The sequence below is a fragment of the Entelurus aequoreus genome, linkage group LG08 (assembly GCF_033978785.1).
Source record: "Entelurus aequoreus isolate RoL-2023_Sb linkage group LG08, RoL_Eaeq_v1.1, whole genome shotgun sequence".
Lineage (NCBI taxonomy): Eukaryota > Metazoa > Chordata > Actinopteri > Syngnathiformes > Syngnathidae > Entelurus > Entelurus aequoreus.
The window spans coordinates 28,686,781-28,705,790 of record NC_084738.1 but is presented as its reverse complement, the minus strand read 5'-3'; the positions used below and the strand labels follow the sequence as shown (position 1 = coordinate 28,705,790).

Sequence of the window (19,010 nt, the reverse complement as noted above, 5' to 3'; positions counted from 1 at the left end):
TAGTGTTCACAGGCGGTACTGCAGATGACAGGGGAGGCCATGAGTCATTGGGATGAGTTGAGTTAAAGGCGAAATGCACATTTTCGGGGAATTTTGCCTATCGTTCACAATCATTATGTAAGACAAGAACACAATGGGAGTATATATGTTTACATGTGTATACATATATTTATATATGTGCTATTTTTATATACATACATAAATGTATATTTAAACGCATACATAGGGATATATGGACATTATATACATACATGTATTTTATATATATGTATACACACACAAATAAATTACACATTAAAACAAAAGTAAATCCTGCTCCTTCCTCAAATTAAAGGCCTCATGCAATTATTAGTTTTTCAGTGTAATACTCCCATATATATATATTTACACATAATTCATATATATGTATCTTTACACAGACACACGTACACACACGTTTCTCACACACGCACAATCGAAATTACACATTAACTAGAACAAAAAACAACCCCCCCCCCCCCACACACACACACACAATCAAAAATTACACATTACCACACACAATCTAAATTACACATTAAACTAGAACAAAAAACAAGTACCATATCAGAAAAGAAACCCTGCTCCTTCTTTCAAAATAAAGGCCTCATAAAATTATTTTTTCAGGTGTAATACTCCGTCAAAATTGTACAGTACCATATCAATTTATTGCAAAGTTATTACAAAAAGGGTACATCGTAAGTATTTATGACCGAAGAAATGCAGGAAACTATGAATGCCTTAAAATAAAACAAAAGTCACAACATTATTTGAATGAAAGTTGTATTATAAAAATGAGATTAAAATCTGCATTTGTTTAAAACTAAAAAATGTTCCTTCCAAAAGCAAAAGAAAGCGTTTTACACAAAATGAGCTGATACTTGTTTATAATGCATGCGCTCATGACATTAAATAGCACATACTGTTTATTGTACATTTGTGTCCGTAATTTACACATCGATCCGTCTTGTCTAGAACTCGTCATCAGAGCTCAGCAGGAGTGTTTTTCTCAGTATCCCCGTGGCTGCCAGTGCCACCGAGGGAACGGGGGACAGGCGGTGGTACCCCTGCTCCAGTGTGGACTGCTGAGTGTACTGCTGGTAGGCCGGCGAGAAGTTGTGGATGGCGTCCTGGACCATGTCGCCCGGGGTTCATGGTCTCCTTCAGGCTGCTGGAGATGCTCTTCATTGGGGCACAATGGCCTGTGGAGGAGACCAGAGTGAGTGATATGATATGGAGACGCAGGGGGATAGAAATAGGTGGTCTATGGTGACAGAGAAAAGAATGTGGTCATGAGGTTTGTACATCAATCAATCAATCAATCAATGTTTATTTATATAGCCCTAAATCACAAGTGTCCTCAAAGGGCTGTACAAGCCACAACGACATCCTCGGTACAGAGCCCACATACGGGCAAGGAAAACTCACCCCAGTGGGACGTCAATGTGAATGACTGTGAGAAACCTTGGAGAGGACCGCATATGTGGGTAACCCCCACCCTCTAGGGGAGACCGAAAGCAATTTGGAATTCAACCAAAATGTTCAAGAAATAAATGTTTCAAAGTATAGTTTACAGTTACACTATACATTTGCACAATTCAACTTCTCCGAAAAGTACAAAGAAGCAGAACTTATTTGATCCTACCCCATTTTCACATCGACATTATTACCGTTTTGTTCACTTTCTTTCTTTTTTAGTGTCACCAATTTCTAATGAACGAAAAAAGACGGACGATGTTGCAATGGATTGACAGCTTATGCAGTGATGAAGGTAAGAAAAGAAGGAAAGGGTTTTAAAAGAATAAAATACTAATAAGCAAACATGAGGGAAAATATTGTGTTAAAGGAAAAATAAAGACTTTATAATGATAAATGGGTTATACTTGTATAGCGCTTTTCTACCTTCAAGGTAGTCAAAGCACTTTGACAGTATTTCCACATTCACCCATTCACACACACATTCACACACTGATGGCGGGAGCTGCCATGTAAGGCGCTAACCAACAGCCATCAGGAGCAAGGGTGAAGTGTCTTGCCCAAGGACACAACGAACGTGACTAGGATGGTAGAAGGTGGGGATTGAACCCCAGTAACCAGCAACCCTCCGATTGCTGCACGGCCACTCTACCAACTTCGCCACGCCGCCCACTTTAAAGTAATATATAAAATATTACAAAAAAAGAGTGACTAACTAGGGGCAACAATATCATTAAATGTTGTATAAAGGCTAAAAACAGTTATGTATATTTAAGCTAGGGCTGTCAATGTGAATGTGTTAATGCATGTGATTAAACAAAACATTATTCCATTAATCATGTACTAACACATATATTATTCACAAAATAAATAAGCTGTACAGTCAGTGATCGGGTCAATGCATAGTTAGTGCAAAGATGGTGTGCTTGGTGGCACCTTTTGCTTCAAATTACATTTTGATGGTGCTTTAGTTAAAATCTAGGTAATATGTGTCAATTGAATTATATACGAATCCTCTTGCAAAAAGCACACAATGTTTAAAAATACCATCAAAAAGCAAAACATGTTTTTGAGGCAGCCGCTAGCAGGAAAGCTACGAGTACACAGACAACCTGCAGTGGACGACAAACACCGCTGGTGGAGTATCCCCGAGGCAACTTTGTCGATTAAAGTTAAGCAACTGCGATAAATCACAATCAATCAAAATTCAAAGCTGTCAAAATTCAATTGACAATAATAATTTAAAGAAGTTGTCACCAACCTTTTCGTGCCCAAGATCTACCCATGGGACAACTTTGTATATATAAAACATGTGTATGTACGTATATATATATATATATATATATATATATATATATATATATATATATATATATATATATATATATATATAGTGCCTGAGGCCAGTGACAAATGAGTCAAATTTTTAAAAAATATCTTTGCGACTCGTCGATCGCGATCAACGGTTTGGCGACCCCTGATTTAAAGACAAATATTTGTGATACTAATATCAACATTTCAGCTTTCTCTCTTTATATTACCTTTATTTTTGGGTTTAAATGTATTTCTATATTGTGTCTGGGTTATTGATAAAAAAACAAAACAAAACAAAAACAAGCCAAATGCCACAAATGGCCCCCAAGGCCGCACTTTGGACACACCTGCAGTAAGACAAACAAAACACTTAGGGTTGAATCGGTTATGTTTCACAGCGATTTACTTCTTCTTACAATTGACAGTTATAAAGGCCTACTGAAATGAATTTTTTTTATTCAAACAGGGATAGCAGATCCATTCTATGTGTCATACTTGATCATTTCGCGATATTGCCATATTTTTGCTGAAAGGATTTAGTAGAGAACAACGACGATAAAGGTTGCAACTTTTGGTCGCTGATAAAAAAAAGCCTTGCCTATACCGGAAGTAGCGTGACCGGAGGAAGGGCTCCTCACATTTTACCATTGTTTACAATGCAGCGAGAGAGATTCGGACCGAGAAAGCGACGATTACCCCATTAATTTGAACGAGGATGAAAGATTTGTGGATGAGGAAAGTGAGAGTGAAGGACTAGAGTGCAGTGCAGGACGCATCTTTTTTCGCTCTGACCGTAATTTAGGTACAAGGGTTCATTGGATTCCACACTTTCTCCTTTTTCTATTGTGGATCACGGATTTGTATTTTAAACCACCTCGGATACTATATCCTCTTGAAAATGAGAGTCGAGAACGCGAAATGGACATTCACAGTGACTTTTATCTCCACAACAATACATCAGCGAAGCTCTTTAGCTACGGAGCTAACGTGATAGCATCGGGCTCAAATGCAGATAGAAACAAAATAAATAGCTACGGAGCTAACGTGATAGCATCGGGCTCAAATGCAGATAGAAACAAAATAAGTAAATCCCTGACTGGAAGGATAGACAGAAGATCAACAATACTATTAAACCATGGACATGTAACTACACGGTTAATAATTTCCAACTTGGCAAAGCTTAACAATGCTGTTGCTAACGACGCCATTGAAGCTAACTTAGCAACGGGACCGCACAGAGCTGTGATAAAAACATTAGCGCTCCACCTACGCCAGCCAGCCCTCATCTGCTCAACACCCGTGCTCACCTGCGTTCCAGTGATCGACGGAAGGACGAAGGACTTCACCCGATCATCCGTGCGGTCGGCGGCTAGCGTCGGCTAGTGCGTCTGCTATCCAAGTCAAAGTCCTCCTGGTTGTGTTGCTGCAGCCAGGCGCTAATACACCGATCCCACCTACAACTTTCTTCTTTGCAGTCTTCATTGTTCATTAAACAAATTGCAAAAGATTCACCAACACAGATGTCCGGAATACTGTGGAATTTTGAGATGAAAACAGAGCTTTTTTGTATTGGATTCAATGGGGTACCGATACTTCCGTTTCAACGATTGACGTCATCATATATAGACGTTTTCAACCGGAAGTTTAGCGGGAAATTTAAAATTGCACTTTATAAGTTAACCCGGCCGTATTGGCATGTGTTGCAATGTTAAGATTTCATCATTGATATATAAAGTATCAGATTGCGTGGTCGGTAGTAGTGGGTTTCAGTAGGCCTTTAAGAATGTTGGAAAGTACAATGAGAGAGACATTTTTTGCTCGTTGTTTTTACAAAAGTACATCCTAATATATAACAATGCGCATGGCTGACTGCATTTTACTCTTGTACGGCAGTTACAGTAGTGTAGTTTGTTTAGCTAAAACACAGCATAGAGTTATGGAAGGTTTAAGACGATGGCAATCGCTGGACCCTAAAAATTAATTTTCCTTATTTTACAAAAAAAAAAAATTTCACAAGTCAAAGAAAGTTCTCTGCAATGGACTGTGCTTGACTTTACAGGTTGCAATTAGGGACGTTCTGCTTGGTCAATCATTGAGAAGTATTTGCAGATTTTCATGAAAAAGTACCCTATCGCCATTTCCGATTAATGCCTTTTAATGCCAATCACAAACGCTGATCCCTTCTGGATGACATTTATTTTTAGTCCTCTGGCTGACAAGCGGCTAGCAGCTAATTATGTGTCTCCATACAGTGTGGAGACACGCGCCTAAGTTAATAATAATCACCTCCATTACAGCAAATAAACTACATTTGTTAGTATCTTCCAGTCAGTATCATTTGGGCTGTCAAACATGAACTATTTATTGCATATGTATTTCTCGCAGATGTATTTTTTCATGATTGTACTTTCAGATAATTCCATTTTTTACAAACATGGCTGGACAATTAGTTTTAAACATTATGCTTTTTTAAAGGCCTACTGAAACCCACTACTACAGACCACGCAGTCTGATAGTTTATATATCAATGATGAAATCTTAACATTGCAACACATGCCAATACGGCCGGGTTAACTTATAAAGTGCAATTTTAAATTTCCCGCTAAACTTCCGGTTGAAAAAGCCTTTGGAGGATGACGTATGCGCGTGACGTAGCCAGGGGAACAGAAGTATGGCTTCCCCATTGAATACAATACAAAAAAGCTCTGTTTTCATTTCATAATTCCACAGTATTCTGGACAACTGTGTTGGTGAATCTTTTGCAATTTGTTTAATGAACAATGGAGATTGCAAAGAAGAAAGTTGTAGGTGGGATCGGTGTATTAGCGGCTGGCTGTAGCAACACAACAAGAAGGACTTACTTGGATAGCAGACGCGCTAGCCGATGCTAGCCGCCTTCGCTAGCCGCTTTCGCATCTGTGTTGAGGTGAAGTCCTTCGTCGCGCCGTCGATCGCTGGAACGCAGGTGACCACGGGTGTTGATGAGCAGATGAGGGCTTGCTGGCGTAGGTGGAGCGCTAATGTTTTTATCATAGCTCTGTGAGGTCCGGTTGCTAAGTTGCTAAATTAGCCTTAGCGTCATTAGCAACAGCATTGTTAAGCTTTGCCAGGCTGAGAATTATTAACCGTGTAATTACATGTACATGGTTTAATAGTATTGTTGATCTTCTGTCTATCCTTCCAGTCAGGGATTTACTTATTTTGTTTCTATCTGCATTTGAGACAGATGCCATCACGTTAGCTCATGCTAAAGAGCTTCGTCGATGTATTGTCGTGGAGATAAAAGTCACTGTGAATGTCCATTTCGCGTTCTTGACTCTCATTTTCAAGAGGATATAGTATCCGAGGTGGTTTAAAATACAAATCCGTGATCCACAATAGAAAAAGGAGAGAGTGTGGAATCCAATGAGCCAGCTTGTACCTAAGTTACGGTCAGAGCGAAAAAAGATATGTATTTCACTGCATTCTAGTCCGTCACTCTAACGTTCCTCATCCACAAATCTTTCATCCTCGCTCAAATTAATGGGGTAATCGTCGCTTTCTCGGTCCGAATAGCTCTAGCTGCGTTGAAAACAATAGGAAAATATGAGGAAGTGAACAACTGACAACGTCAGGCTACTTCCGGTAGGGGCAAGGCTTTTTTAAATCAGAGACCAAAAGTTGCGAACTTTATCGACGTTGTTCTATACTAAATCCTTTCAGCAAAAATATGGCAATATCGCAAAATGATCAAGTATGACACATAGAATGGATCTGCTATCCCCGTTTAAATAAAAAAAATTCATTTCAGTAGGCCTTTAAACAGCTCAACACAAGATGGACATAAACACGCTTTTAATGACGATAAAAGATTGCCAGATTTTGTCATTTGTACAGTAATTACGGCTATAACAGCACTTTCATTCAGAAGAGAGGAGCTACGCTTCCATGTTAAAATACCAGTTTTGCGCATTAATAACAAACATTGTGTCGTTACGATCATGCTTTGATTGTCAAGTTGTTTGGTAATGTAATCTGTTATATTCATACCTGAATAAATGCTTCTGATATTCTGTACATTATGTGTTGTACAAGTTTATGGTGTTCATATCGCTCCAAGATATTGTCTTAACTAGAGATGTCCGATAATGGCTTTTTTGCCCATTTCTGATATTGTCCAACTCTTAATTACCGATTCCGATACCGATATATATAGTCGTGGAATTAACACATTATTATGCCTAATTTTGTTGTGATGCCCCGCTGGATGCATTGAACAATGTAACAAGGTTTTCCAAAATAAATCAACGGAAGTTATGGAAAAAAATGCCAACATGGCAATGCCATATTTATTATTGAAGTCACAAAGTGCATTATTTTTTTCAACATGCCTCAAAACAGCAGCTTGGAATTTGGGACACGCTCTCCTTGAGAGCATGAGGAGGTTGAGGTGGGCGGGGTTGGGGGGGGGGGGTATAGGGGGTAGCGGGGGGTGTATATTGTAGCGTCCCGGAAGAGTTAGTGTTGCAAGGGGTATTCTGGGTATTTATTCTGTTGTGTTTATGTTCTGTTACGGTGCGGATGTTCTCCTGAAATGTGTTTGTCATTCTTGTTTGGCGTGGGTTCACAGTTTGGCGCATCTTTGTAACAGTGTTAAAGTTGTTTATACGGCCACCCTCAGTGTGACCTGTATGGCTGTTGACCAAGTATGCTTGGCATTCACTTGTGTGTGTGAAAAGCCGTAGATATTATGTGACTGGGCCGGCACGCAAAGGCAGTGCCTTTAAGGTTTATTGGCGCTCTGTACTTCTCCATACGTCCGTGTACACAGCGACGTTTTAAAAAGTCATAAATTTTACTTTTTGAAACCGATACCGATAATTTTGAAACCGATAATTTCCGATATTACATTTTAAAGCATTTATCGGTCGATGATATCGGCAGTCCGATATTATCGGACATCCCTAGTCTTAACCTTCTCTATTTATTAATAAAATATAGTATTCATCCTGCTAATCATTCTGTAATTGAGGACTATCAACCAGAACATAAAATATACACAATATTTCAGCCTGCCAGAAAATATGATCCCCCTATATTCCTCAACGGATATACTAGCATTTATTTAGGTAGAATTAATACAACATTACAAAACAAATTTGACAAAGCAGGATCGTAATGCAAGACATTTTTCATTTTGTTAGTGTAGTTAGACCAGATATTGATGCCAAAGATAGTATGAATACTAACACAATCAATAGAGTGATTAGATCTTTTTTTAAATTTTGTCAAAATAATGTTGTTTTTTTAGTGTTTACAGACACTAATTTAAATATTGTGTTGATATTGTTAAACTGTCAATGACACTCACCATAAATAAATAGAAAAATTAACAGTTAATATAATTGATTGGTATGTGTCGGCGTCGGCTGATTTCGCTCGTGGACGATCGGTACCAGAATTAGCAGCATAAAACCCTCATCGGAACATGCCTAACAGCAATGTCAATCAAGGAGAGCCAAGAACAGTAATGCAACAGGTGATGTGTTTTGAAGACAAAAAAAGAAAATGTAACTTAAATCAACAACATCCGCAAGACAAACGCACTTAACTTTTTTAGGACACTACAAAATTGTCAGTGTGTGACCTACCAAGCTCTCCATATGTAGTGAGGGGTCCTTCAAGATGCAGCAGAGAAGATAGAGGAAAATGAAGGTTTAAGTAGGAAGAGGGCATAACACAAGACTATTAATGTTACAAGACTGTGGTAAAAAGAGAGAAAAAGACAGAAGTACTCAAAGAGTTCAAGTGAAGTTAATTGAGGTTCTTCTCTTACTCTCACCTTGTGTGTTCAGACTTTTGTCCATGTAGACTCTGTACGTAAAAGCGGGACGGAGGACCAGCGCCGCAAAAAACATCTCGATGCAAATTAAAAAGTTTTGGTAGCCGGCGGCAACGGTGCCCTCGCCAACGGACACCTCCACTGAGTTAATCTGAGGAATGGCGCCGCACTTCTCCATGATGGCCAGCAACATGCCTGTGGATTGCCATCAAGTAAAAAGACAGCTGCTAAATAAAAGCACGTTTGAAGAATATAATAAAACGAGTAATAATTGTCGCACCCTGCCAGAAGGAGAGGAAGATGACCGATTTGACCATGAAGAACTTGAGCATCGGTCTGTAAGGACTTAGCAGCTGCCGCATGGCGAAGTAAAAGAGGAAGAGGGCGTACAGCGACAAGCTGACTGAGATGTTGTAGACGATAGTGACGTACAGGTAACCGCCGGCAACGCTGTGGAAGACAACACAAGATATTACTTTACAAAAAATTAATAAATAGGAATCTCTCTTAAAAAGAATCATATAAAATAGACAAACAGCAATTAAAAAAATTAAGTTTGGAAAAATCAGAGATAAAGAACTATAGGAAGGACATTCATTTAAGTAAAAAATAAATAAATAGGAATCTCTCTTAAAAAGATTCATATAAAATAGACAAACAGCAATTAAAAAAATTAAGTTTGGAAAAATCAGAGATAAAGAACTATAGGAAGGACATTCATTTAAGGTATAAAACTAGCAAACGAGTGCCGCCCGACATTCTCTAACTATTTATGATGTTATACAGTATGTGTTACAGTTAATCAAAATAATTCAATGTTTAACATGGTAGAAGCCTCCATGCCAAATGCTTTTTCTTTAAATAGTTGTCATTAGCTTGATTTTTTGTGTATTAACAAAACATTGTGTTGAACCAGATGACAATTAAAGTTAATGCTTTTAATCAATTGTACTTTTTACGTTTAAGTGTATAATAATGCAGTTATTTAAACATAAAAATACTAAATTCAACCAAAATGTACTTTTCTTTATGTTTAACAGAAGATAACTGCATATAATGTAACCATAGAACATAATAATTTATGTAAATAGATAGGATGCTCCAGCACCCCCCGCGATCCCGAAACGGGCAAGCGGTAAAAAATGGATGGATAGGACGTAACCATAGAACCTAATTTATGTGAATAAGATAGGAAGTAACCATAGAACATAATAATTGATGTAAATAGATAGGAATGGATAGGACGTAACCATAGAACATAATTTATGTGAATATATAGGGAGTAACCATTGAACACAATAGATGTAAATAGATAGGAAGTAACTATAGAACATAAGAATTGATGGATAGGAAGTAACCACAGACCAGAATTTATGTAAATAGGATGTAACCATAATCCATAATGATTCATGTAAATAGATAGGACGTAACCATAGCACATAATTAATGTAAATAGATAATGAAGTAACCATAAATTATAATAATCTATGTGAATAGGTAGGATGTAAACATAAGACCATAATAATCTATGTAAATAGGTAGAACGTAAACATAGAATACAATTCATGTAAATGGATAGGAAGCAATCGTAGACCATAATTAATGTAAATAGATAGGACGTAACCATAGAACATAATTATTTATGTAAATAGGCAGGATGTAACCATAGAACATAATAATTTATGTAAATAGATAGGACGTAACAATAGAACATAATAATTCCTGTAAATAGATAGGAAGTAACCATAGAACATAATTTATGTAAATAGGTAGGGCGTAACCATAGAACATAATGATTTATGTAAATAGGCAGGACATAACCATAGAACATAATAATTCCTGTAAATACATAGGAAGTAACCATAGAACATAATTATTGTAAAACTATCAGAGTAAATGTTTTTGTTGCCTTGTTATTTTTTGGTAGTTTGCAACTTACCACCAAAACTACAATGTAAAACTGTTTCTAATTGCATTTAAAACATCTACTATTAGGTGTGACACAGAACCTTCTCTAGAATGGCAATTACCTGAATGCGATCGCAACAATTGTAGCTTTTTCAAAGGCCATCCTGCACTTACTTGAAGTCTCCATCTTTGTATTTGCCATACGCTTGCAGGATGACCGTGATGGTGGCCATCAGAGGTTTGACCACACAAAACTGCAGAGTGGCCTGTTTACAGAAACGCAGGAAGCCAATGGAGTAAGCTTTTCCCCCCAGGCAGCAGGTGCCATACAAGCAGCTGGACCTGAAAGAGCAGGAGAGTTCTATAACACACATGATGAGGTATATCGATGTAGTAAAACAGATACCAAACTTTCCTAGGTGACGATTGAACTCTGCTACCTCAAACATCTATGATTGGACATCATCAATTTTGAATTAGAGTTCTTCAGTCTTATATTAGCAAGTACAACTAATACAACTAAACGTGGTACTTACTCAATGGGTTTTCCTCGAATCTCTGCCATGATGGCGCTCTCTCCTCCAAGGTATTCATAACACAGGCTCAAGAAGTTGTATATCACAAATGCTGGGGACAAATGTAAACATTTGTCTTGTTACAACTTACATAACTGCAAATGCATAAAATGTATCTTAAAAACAAAGAATGAATGTTAAAATGGTTCACAATACAACAATGATTTAATACTGTACATTGTGGTATGTTATACAGTGGTACCTCAACTTAAGAGTGTTTTGAGATAAGAGCGGTCTTTCGGCTAAATATTATGTTTTAAATTACAAGCAACATTTTGAGTAAGAAGCATCCCCGCCATTAGTGAACCCCGTAAAATCCACCCAAAAATTCTGGTCTTACTTGCTAGCATTAGCTTGTAGTTTGTGATTGGCATAACTTTGTTTTCCAACCGTAGGAAGGAGGAAATTGAGTGTAGTGTAAGGACATCGCTGAGAAGAAATGGATGATAATCATTGAATAAAAAAAATTAAATAATCAAGCTCTTCAATGAATCGCCACCTTAACCGTGGTGGAGGAGTTTGAGTACCCAAATGATCCAAGAAGCTATGATGTTGGGGGCTACATGCCCCTGGTAGGGTTTTCCAAGACAAACTGGTCCGAGGTGATGGGTCAGACACAGTGCCCTGTCCACACTGTGCATAGTGGTAGCAGAAACCTGCTGACCAATACTGGGGATATAGTTGGGCAGTACAAGGAATACTTTGAGGATCTCCTTAATCCTACAGACACACACTACGTAGAGGAGGCAAAGTCTGAGGTCACAAATACGGTCATGTCCATCACTGGAGCCGAGGTTGCTGAGGTAATCAAAAAACTGCCCAGTGGCAAGGCCCTAGGAGAGGACAAGATTAATCCGGAATACCTCAAGGCTCTGGATGTTGTTGGACTGTCGTGGCTAACATGTCTCTTCAACATAGCGTTGAACTCTTTGGCGGTACCTCTGGATTGGCAGACCGCGGTGGTGGTACCCCTTTTCAAGAAGGGGGACCGGAGGGTGTGTTCCAATTATAGAGGGATCACACTTCTCAGCCTCCCGGGGAAAGTCTATTCCAGGGTGCTGGAGGGCAGAGTCCGGCCATTGGTTGAGCCTCGGATTCAGGATGAACAATGTGGTTTTCATCCTGGTCGTGGAACACAGGACCAGATTTATACGCTCGCTAGGGTACTGGAGTAGGCATGGGAGTTTGCTCAACCAGTCCATCAGTGTTTTGTGGATTTGGAAAAGGCATTCGATCGTGTCCCTTGCAGTGTCCTTTGGGGGTTGCTCCAGGAGTACGGGGTTCAGGGTCCGTTACTACGGGCCATTCGGTCCCTGTACAAGCAGAGCAGGAGTCTGGTTCCCATTGCCGGTTGTAATTCAGACATGTTGCCAGTAGATGTTAAACTTCGCCAGGGCTGCCCTTTGTCACCGGTCTCGTTCATTACCTTTATGGACAGAATTTTTAAGCGCGGTCAGGGTGTGGAGAGTTTCCAGTTTAGTGGCCAGAGGATCGCATCTCTGCTTTTTGCAGATGATGTGGTTTAGTTGGCTTCGCCAGGCTGGGACATTCAGCTTTCACTTGGGCGGTTTGCAGCCGAGTGTGAGGCTGCTGAGATGAGAATCAGCACCTCCAAATCTGAGGCCATGGTTTTCAGTCGGGAAAGACTGCACCCCTCGGGTCGGGAGTGAAGTTCTGCCTCAAGTATAGGAGTTTAAGTATCTCGGGGTCTTGTTCACGAGTAAGAGAAATATGGCAGTGTCTGCAGTGATGCAGTCACTGATCCCCTTACCTATGGTCACTAAACTTGGGTAACGACCGAGAGGACAAGGTTGCGAATACAAGCGGCAGAAATTAGTTACCTCCGCAGGATATCTGTGATCACCCTTAGAGATAGGGTGAGGAACTCGGTCATTCGGGAGAGACTCAAGAGTAGAACCGCTGCTCCTTCACGTAGAGAGGAGCCAGCTACGATGGCTCGGGCATCTACTATAGATGCCTTCTGGACACCTCCCTGGTGAGGTGTTTCGGGCATGTCCAGCCGGGAGGAGGCTTTGGGGCAGACCTAGGACTTGTTGGAGGGACTATGTCTCACAGCTGGCCTGGGAACGCCTCGGTGTGTCCCCTGTGGAACTAAAGGAGGCGGCCCGGGACAGGGAAGTCTGGGCATCTCTGCTTAGACTGCTGCCCCCGCGACCCGGACTCGGATCAACGGTGGAAGATGGATGGATGGATGGCTGAAATCATCAAAAACATGAACAAGCATGCGCCAATTTGGCAAAGCAATTTGAGCGCATCACTGTTATTTTACACCATACTGAAGCAGAATAGGTCTAACGCCAGCGAAGGATAAGAAAATAATATCCAAACTGCGAACGTTTATCTATGAAAATATGAAAAAGCTGCTGATGGTGGGTTTGACGGAAAAACAAGGTAGGGCGACGCCATCCGCAGTCTGGCAATCCCCACCGCCGCTCTGTTGCTTTTACGTCTCGCAGCGAAATAGCTCAGACAATTACGAGATCTCGCCAATCCGAGCGTAATCGCGTGGTAAGGAGAGTTGTAGTAAAGTGAACCAGAGTTTATTTTGTCCCTCCAGAGGAGCAGAAGCAAATAAACTTGGCCCTGCCAATAATAACAGGTGCTAAACGGCACTTGATAAACAATTTTATTTTTAGTAGAAAGCAACAACACAACAGTAACATCATCCCTGGCGAGCGTGTCACAATTTTACCGGTCTCCTTATCAGCTGGTATTTGACACAGGCCCCCATATCTCCATATAGCTGCTCGGGATATGCCTGTATATCATTCTTCAATTTTGGACCTCTAGAATTAGCATGTCCTTATCCATTTGTGTCAACGGAGGTGAAATTACGTCTGAACACCTTTGATAAGTTAACTTCGTGTCCATCGCCACCCTATGGACCTCTCAAAGTGTAAAATACAATCTGCCTTGAAAACTGAGTATTTTATTTTGAAAGTAAACCAGATTATTTAATTTGTGTTAGTGCATGAGTTCCTGTCCAACACAAGCAGATTTGAGCTAAATTGAACGGATTTGTTGCGGCATCCGGCAAATATAGAAGCTGTGCGTATATTTAGTGCTGAAATGCAGAACGTCAACAGCCTATCGGTGACGTTCCGCAGGTGGTGGAAATGGACACATTGACTTGAATAAAAACAGAAAGAGTTTTGCGGCCATTTTGCATTCAGTGGAAATCCGGGGTAAGGAGATACTGTACTTTTTTATTACATTACTACTATAGTTGTTAGTAGTACAGTATTGTATTGATTTTATACAATATTCCTTATCTAAATGTTAGTTATTCTTCCTACATGTTAAAATTGTGTTTCTTGGGGGGATGCACCAGTTATTGATTGCAATTCCTTTTTAAGGAGATGTTTGTTTTAGATACAAGTGTTTTGAGTTCTGAGCTCCATCTCATAACCAATTAAGTTTGTAAGTTGAGGTACTACTGTAATTCATAGTAATGCATCTTAATAAACAGGAGCAGAGTCGAAGTCTTCATATTTTCTTTTTTGTAAAGGGAAAAAACATGACGTTACGGACTTCCATCCATCCGTTTTCTACTGCTTGTCCCTCTTGGGTTGCAGGGGTGGCTAGAGCCAATCCGAGCTGCATTCGGGCAGAAGGCGGGATACACCCTGGACAAGTCGCCCCTTCAGCACAGGACCAACACAGACAGACAACAGTCACACTCACTTTCACACACCAGGGCCAATTTAGTGTTGCCAAGAAACCTAACCCCACTTTCATGTTTTTTAAGTAAATTTAGCTGTGGAAACAACCAAAAAGATCAAAAACAGAATGTGCAAAGTCAGATTCACATTCAACACTAAAATCCACGATATGCAACATTTCATTCCTTAGACATTGGTGGAGACAAATTATGATATCACTAACAGAAAATAAACTGCAATATGAAAAGAGAGGAAAGAAAAGAAACAAAGTTGCAATATATATTGTCAACACCTCATATCTTGTCACCTTCTTGCATTGTAATTTATTCTAGGTGTCTTTTTTTGGGGGGTGGGGGGGCGTTCAAGTGTTGGTTGTGTGCATGTGCGTGTCAAAATATTCCTATTTCCGTCACACAAAATCCCTCTTGTGCACAAATCAAAAGAATACTTGTTCAGTGCCACAAGGTGGAGGTTGTTTTCTTATGGAGCAATAAAAGCTCCACTGAGTGAGGGAGAAAAGAGAACCTGCTGGCAGCCAAGACTGAGACAACGTAAACACAAGCATCACGTGTGCAGTTTAGATTTGTTGACCCTGGACTGCTTGGACATAGTAACAGTCTTGCAAGGGGATGGTGATTGCCCATTAAAAGGGGCACGCAGTGGCAGTTTAATGCAACAGAAGCAGGGACAAACACAAGTGGAAAGTAAAACTAAGCCAGATTGTTGCCTTTCCTTGAAGAGTAACACAAACACAAGTCACTAAAAGTGTTTTAGGGGGATACGTGGGTTAGTTCAGCCACAGACTTCTACTGATTGGTGGTACTATTTGGTGTTAGGGTTTGGTAGGGAACTTCCTGTTGTTTGTTGATACAGGTGCATGAGGGACACGTGTTTGTCCTAGCATGAAAACGTCATTACCTCTCGTCAAAAGTCTTATTTCCCAACCAATTCATTTTCTGAGGAGCCAATGTCTGTCACATAACAATGACATTGTTCCCGCTATTTCCCAACATTCCTTAATTCTATGTCATTTACTAGACAATTACATTTTCCAGACAGTCATAGTTGCACTGAAAATGTACCAATGATGGGTCTTTCCAGTCCAGATTTAATGACTTTCCATATGGTGGAATCAATAGAGCAAGTGTCGATTGCTGTTGTTTGAAAAGAAAACGATGCTCAGTCATTACAGTATAGAAATAGGAAGAGCCTCCGGTGAAGATCTGGGTAAGGGTGCACAAAAATGTATTTCTTCCATTTCACATCAGCATGGCAACAACAAGCAGCCCTCCCACCCCCCAGCCCCGCAATACGATGGGGATCTTCAATGAACCAGAAAGTTGCCCGCTACCTGATGAAAAAATAACAACAATTATTACTCTACAGCACAAGTGTCAAACTCAAGGCATGGGTGCCAAATCTGGCCTGCCACATCATTTTATGTGGTCCTGTCGTGTTATTTTGTGGTCCTGCCGCATCATTTTACGTAGCCTGCCACATCATTTGATGTGATGGGGCTGGCCACATCCGTCCCGCCAAAGGTTTTCATTTGGCCTGCCGAACTTCACCCAACTAGGCTTGATGAAACCATTAAAACTAGGGTTGATCATGTATGTAGTACTCCCGCCAACCCGCAGGGAGCATCAGCAAGGCATATGTGTTACAGTGAAGCAACAGCGGGGTGAGTAGAAGACTACTCATTCAACCCAAGGAAAAAAATCCAAATAAATGGCAAAAATCTGACTTTTAACAACAACTGAACAACAAAGAATGAATGTTCTACCCCAAACAAGTGCTCGAGTCATTGTTTTCTGGCGGACCTTTTAAGCAACGGACACATTGATCCAGACAAGCAGCAACAATGGTAGAAATCCCAGCATGTAAGCTTCATCACCAAACTTGGTCAAACATTTGTAAGTAGATGTAATTTGTGCATAAAGATATTTAGTTAGTTTTGTATTGAAATTGCTGACTTTTGTCTTTTGCATTTGCGGTTGTGATTTTTTTTAGTCTGAGAGTAACGGTACCTCATTTAATACATGTAGTGCTAAATTTGACCAGTACAGGGCAACAACACTTATAGTGATAAGTCACATACAATGTTTAGTGTGTTAATGTTGTGCAATTTTTATATGTGTAAACATTTGTAATTTATTGTGTGACTATATTAACACTAAACCTTCTATTTTATTTATGTAAAATTCACAATGAATATTATTTATGCAAAATACACAATGGAAGTTAATTTTGGTTATGTTTATTTTATGTTTAAATTTTCTTACAAACGTAAATGAAGGAAGAAGTGTAAAGAAATAAAACTGAGGAAGGAAAACAATTCAAAAGAAGGAACATCAATCCTCAACAAAAACTAGAGATTATTTTTATTCATATTGTTAATTAGCTGCACGCTCTGGAAACAATAGCGATGGCAAAATAATGAACTTGTTGACAGTGAGACTGCGTTTTCTTAATTGCAAAGTAAACACATCGGCTTTCACACTGCAAAGAAATATAACCTGCGGAGGCAGTCTCTGAAGAAACATCTACAGTGGGCGGTATAGCTCGGTTGGTAGAGTGGCCGTGCCAGCAACTTGAGGGTTGCAGGTTCGATCCCCACTTCCGCCATCCTAGTCACTGCTGTTGTGTCCTTGGGCAAGACACTTTACCCACCTGCTCCCAGTGCCACCCACACTGGTTTAAATGTAACTTAGATATTGGGTTTCACTATGTAAAAGCGCTTTGAGTCACTAGAGAAAAGCGCTATATAAATATAATTCACTTCACTTCACATTTCGAAGTCAGGCCTCTGAGCCCTTTGCATCTTGAAACTGCGGCCCTCTTCATTACGTATTTGAATAGCCCTGCACTACAACACTCATATGATATCATCTTCCTTCCCTATCATCTGTCCCATCACCTATGTCAGGCGCTGAAAGTCCGTGTGCACGCAGATATATGCTGCTGTATTATACAGTATGTTGCCCGCCACATCATTTTATGTGGCCCGCAACGTCATTTATGTGGCCCGCAACGTCATTTATGTGGCCTGCAAAAAAAATGCTGGAAATAAAGCACTTTCTGACTTCATGCATGTATTATTCTTTCAATTTTAAACAAACAAAGCAAGTTATCCATCAATCTGTTAGTAAAAATTATAGTAATCCAAAATAGTTTCCTATTTAAATTCTATAATACAAATATATCCATGTATATTAATTTTCATAGGCGGCTTTTCACAAATATAATTGCGATGTGGCCTTCAATAAAAACAAGCTCGAAACACCTGCTCTGCACTAACTTTTTCTCTTCTACTCACCAGATCAGGAGTGTCTAAAGTGTAGCCCGGGAGCCATTTGTTTTACAACTTGGTTTTTTTGCCCCACGGCACATTCTACAGACCAAATAAACACACAACGGATTAAAATGGAACTAGGCCTAATCCCCCCCAAAATAGGATTTTGAAAACCAAAATGGCTGACGACCTGTGCATCTTGCTAAATATTGTTTTTGATGATTTACGTGTGTCCAAGGTTCTTTCAAGATAAAGGAAGTTTTTGAGCGTGCTAAAGTGGAACAATAATATTAGTAAATAATAACAAAAAGAAGAAATGTAATAAATCAAGGGGGTTAAATTAGATGTTACACTAATTTGCTTTCACGGAAAGCTAAAATATGGATTTTTGCTCAGATAGTTAAACATATATTGATTGACCTACATTGTATTGGTTTTAACATCATCAATGTTCAAAATTTAATAAATGAAACATATTTTTCTGTAAGTAGCCCTTGCTGGAAAAATTTTGGACACCCCTGCACCAGATGAACCTTGGCTTCTGTAGAATTGCTAAATAAATATATACAACTGACTTTCGCAAGTTAGTACTGTACAGCAGTGGTCCCCAACCTTTTTGTAGCTGCGGACCGGTCAACGCTTGAAAATTTGTCCCACGGACCGGTGGGACACATTTATTTTTACATAAATAAATACAATCATGTGTGCTTACGGACTGTATCCCTGCAGGCTGTATTGATCTATATTGATATAGAATGTATATATTGTGTTTTTTATGTTGATTTAAAAAAAAATAAAACATTTTTTTTTTTTTAAATTCTTGTGCGGCCCAGTACCAATCGGTCGGGCCGCGGTCCGGTGGTTGGGGACCACTGCTGTACAGTACATGTAGCCCGTATAAATTCTGAACAACTAAAAGTTAC

At 39.6% G+C, this 19,010-nt stretch overlaps 1 protein-coding gene across 1 annotated transcript in view; it reads right to left on the bottom strand.

Moving 5' to 3' along the window:
- Positions 1 to 525: 525 nt before the first annotated feature.
- The window catches only part of tmem184ba (transmembrane protein 184ba), a 32,486-nt gene continuing 14,001 nt past the window's right edge, over positions 526 to 19,010 (bottom strand). The window contains 6 exon segments of the mRNA XM_062056211.1: positions 526 to 1,166; positions 1,168 to 1,220; positions 8,630 to 8,824; positions 8,910 to 9,079; positions 10,712 to 10,879; positions 11,074 to 11,164. Of these exon segments, the coding sequence (XP_061912195.1) occupies positions 990 to 1,166; positions 1,168 to 1,220; positions 8,630 to 8,824; positions 8,910 to 9,079; positions 10,712 to 10,879; positions 11,074 to 11,164 (854 nt within the window). The 3' untranslated portion in view covers positions 526 to 989.